Here is a 1,978-nt window from a genome sequence, read left to right on the forward strand (position 1 = left end):
TAGGATTTTTGGACATTTCTCTGATTTTAGGTGATTTTGGCATTTCAAAACATTTCCAAAAATCTTGTGAACGTATTTAGATCCTAGAAACATCCTAAAATCAGAGAAACGTCCTAAAATTTTTGAAACGTTCTGAAATGCCAAAATCACCTAAAATCAGAGAAATGTCCAAAAATCCTAGAACTGCCCTAAAATCTAAAAAAACATCCTACAATCCGAGAAGCGACCTCAAATCGTAGAAATGTCCTTTAATCTGAAAAAACGTTCTCAAATCCTGTAAATGTACTAAACCCTCTAAATGCCCTAAAATCTTAGACCTATATGGGTCTCTGTCCCCCAAACAGAGCACAAGTTTCATTTCTTTATGTGATGAATCATCTGACCAACAGTCCTGAACTGAATATTGTCATTCTGTCTCTGTCTGTCTCTGTCTGTCTCTGCGTCCTGATCTGCTGGACTCTGGTCTCCGTGTGGTCTTTGGACTGACCTGGTCTCAGAGGGTAGCCCTCTCTCTTGTCCACAGTGTAACCCTGAGGGATGCTGTAAAACTCGGGCAGACCTCCGAACTGTCTCCACACTGAGTAATAGTTCTGGAAAGTCCTCACTGCGCTGTCCAGGTCCCCCAGCAGAGACTGAAAGACATCCACACAGAACTAGTCTTTATCCGTACGAGAGTCCTGAAAAACAGACGCGTTTACATTTGTCTGCAGCCTTCAGTCGGACTGTGTGAGTTTTTGGGTGTTTGTACCTGCAGGCCGGGCCAGAAGGCCTCCAGAGACTGGAACACGGGCATGGACACGGTTCCTTTGTGCATCTGGACCCACAGGTACCAGTCGTCAAAGCGGGTGTAGTTCTGAATGGCTCTGTCGTACTCTGAGGGTCCAGATGTGAATCAGGATTACCGTATTGACCTGAATATAGGACGTTTCTTTCTTTCCTATTTTGGGGGTCTAGACTTTCAAACGTCAATACACGTCCACACCAACAGGTGGCGCCTAAAACCAGTAACCTGAAATGTCTTTTGTGGACTAGTACAGATGTCTGGACCCCCTTGTTGTTTTTAATGTGTTTTATAATTTATAATTTAATTATTTTATTTATTTTAAAAAAAAGATTTGGTCCTCAGAAAATTGTCCTATAGTCAGGGTTGTCCTATATTTGAGTCAATACGGTAGAGTTGTGTATCAAGCGTCACAGACGGGTTGGACAGACGGGTTTGACAGATGGGTTGGACAGACGGGTTTGACAGACAGGGTTGGACAGATGGGTTGGACAGACGGGTTGGACAGACGGGTTGGACTGTGTGCTGCCTTGCTCAGAGGCTCTGTGGCGGGGACACCCGTGTTACCGAGGAACATGTTGAGCAGCTCCTCGTCCTGCAGCATGACGGCTCCTTTCACCAGATACTCGAAGTACGAGTCCACCCCCGCTCCGATGCCGGCGTCCTGAGCCACCCACTTCTTAGACAGGATGTCGATGTGGTTACCCACCTGGACGGACAGATGGACGGACAGGAACAAGAGACACACGGGTGTCCCGAGAGAGGGGGACAAAGATGATAGAGTTTTACATTTTTACAGTATTTTTTATTACAGACGTTTCCACGGTTACTGATCTACGAGCAGACGGACGGGTGGACGAGTTACCAGTCCGATGTCGGATCTGGTCTTCCACAGGGCTCTCAGGGCCTGGCGGGCCGCGTTCTCAAACGCGGCGTCTCCCGTTAGTCGACTCAGCGCGGCGAACTCCAGGATGAAGGTTCCCACGCCGGCGGTGCACGTGACGGGTGTTTCGGTGGGACTGACGCCGTGCAGCAGGTTGACGGTGCCGTACGGCATGCCGGAGGGAGTCTGGAACGCTGAAATCGTGCACACAAAAAACCGTTATTTCCATCTTTAATTAGTGCGTCCTTTTAGAGTAACTCATTAATTAAACTAAAGAATATTTAGAAAATTTAGTCCATTTAATTTAACTCAGA

General features: G+C 47.0%; 1 protein-coding gene across 1 annotated transcript; it reads right to left on the bottom strand.

Annotated features, from left to right (window-relative positions):
- Window positions 1–309: 309 nt before the first annotated feature.
- edem2 (ER degradation enhancer, mannosidase alpha-like 2) lies at window positions 310–1,968 on the bottom strand. Its single transcript, XM_042513521.1, has 4 exons — window positions 1,647–1,968; window positions 1,349–1,490; window positions 749–873; window positions 310–632 (listed from the first exon to the last, which is right to left on the bottom strand). Exons 1-4 carry the CDS (start codon window positions 1,836–1,838, stop codon window positions 375–377), a joined length of 717 nt encoding a protein of 238 aa, XP_042369455.1. The 5' UTR covers window positions 1,839–1,968; the 3' UTR covers window positions 310–374.
- Between the last annotated feature and the right edge of the window lie 10 nt (window positions 1,969–1,978).

Source organism: Plectropomus leopardus, unplaced genomic scaffold, assembly GCF_008729295.1.
Source record: "Plectropomus leopardus isolate mb unplaced genomic scaffold, YSFRI_Pleo_2.0 unplaced_scaffold10370, whole genome shotgun sequence".
NCBI classification, from domain to species: Eukaryota; Metazoa; Chordata; class Actinopteri; order Perciformes; family Serranidae; genus Plectropomus; species Plectropomus leopardus.

Coding starts and splice junctions, on each gene's coding strand:
- edem2 (XM_042513521.1), bottom strand. CDS start 1,838: ATGCCGTACGGCACCGTCAACCTGCTGCACGGCGTCAGTCCCACCGAA. Junction 874..1,348: donor GCTGCTCAACATGTTCCTCG/GTAACACGGGTG, acceptor CTGGACCCTCAG/AGTACGACAGAGCCATTCAG. Junction 633..748: donor CCTTCTGGCCCGGCCTGCAG/GTACAAACACCC, acceptor GATGTCTTTCAG/TCTCTGCTGGGGGACCTGGA.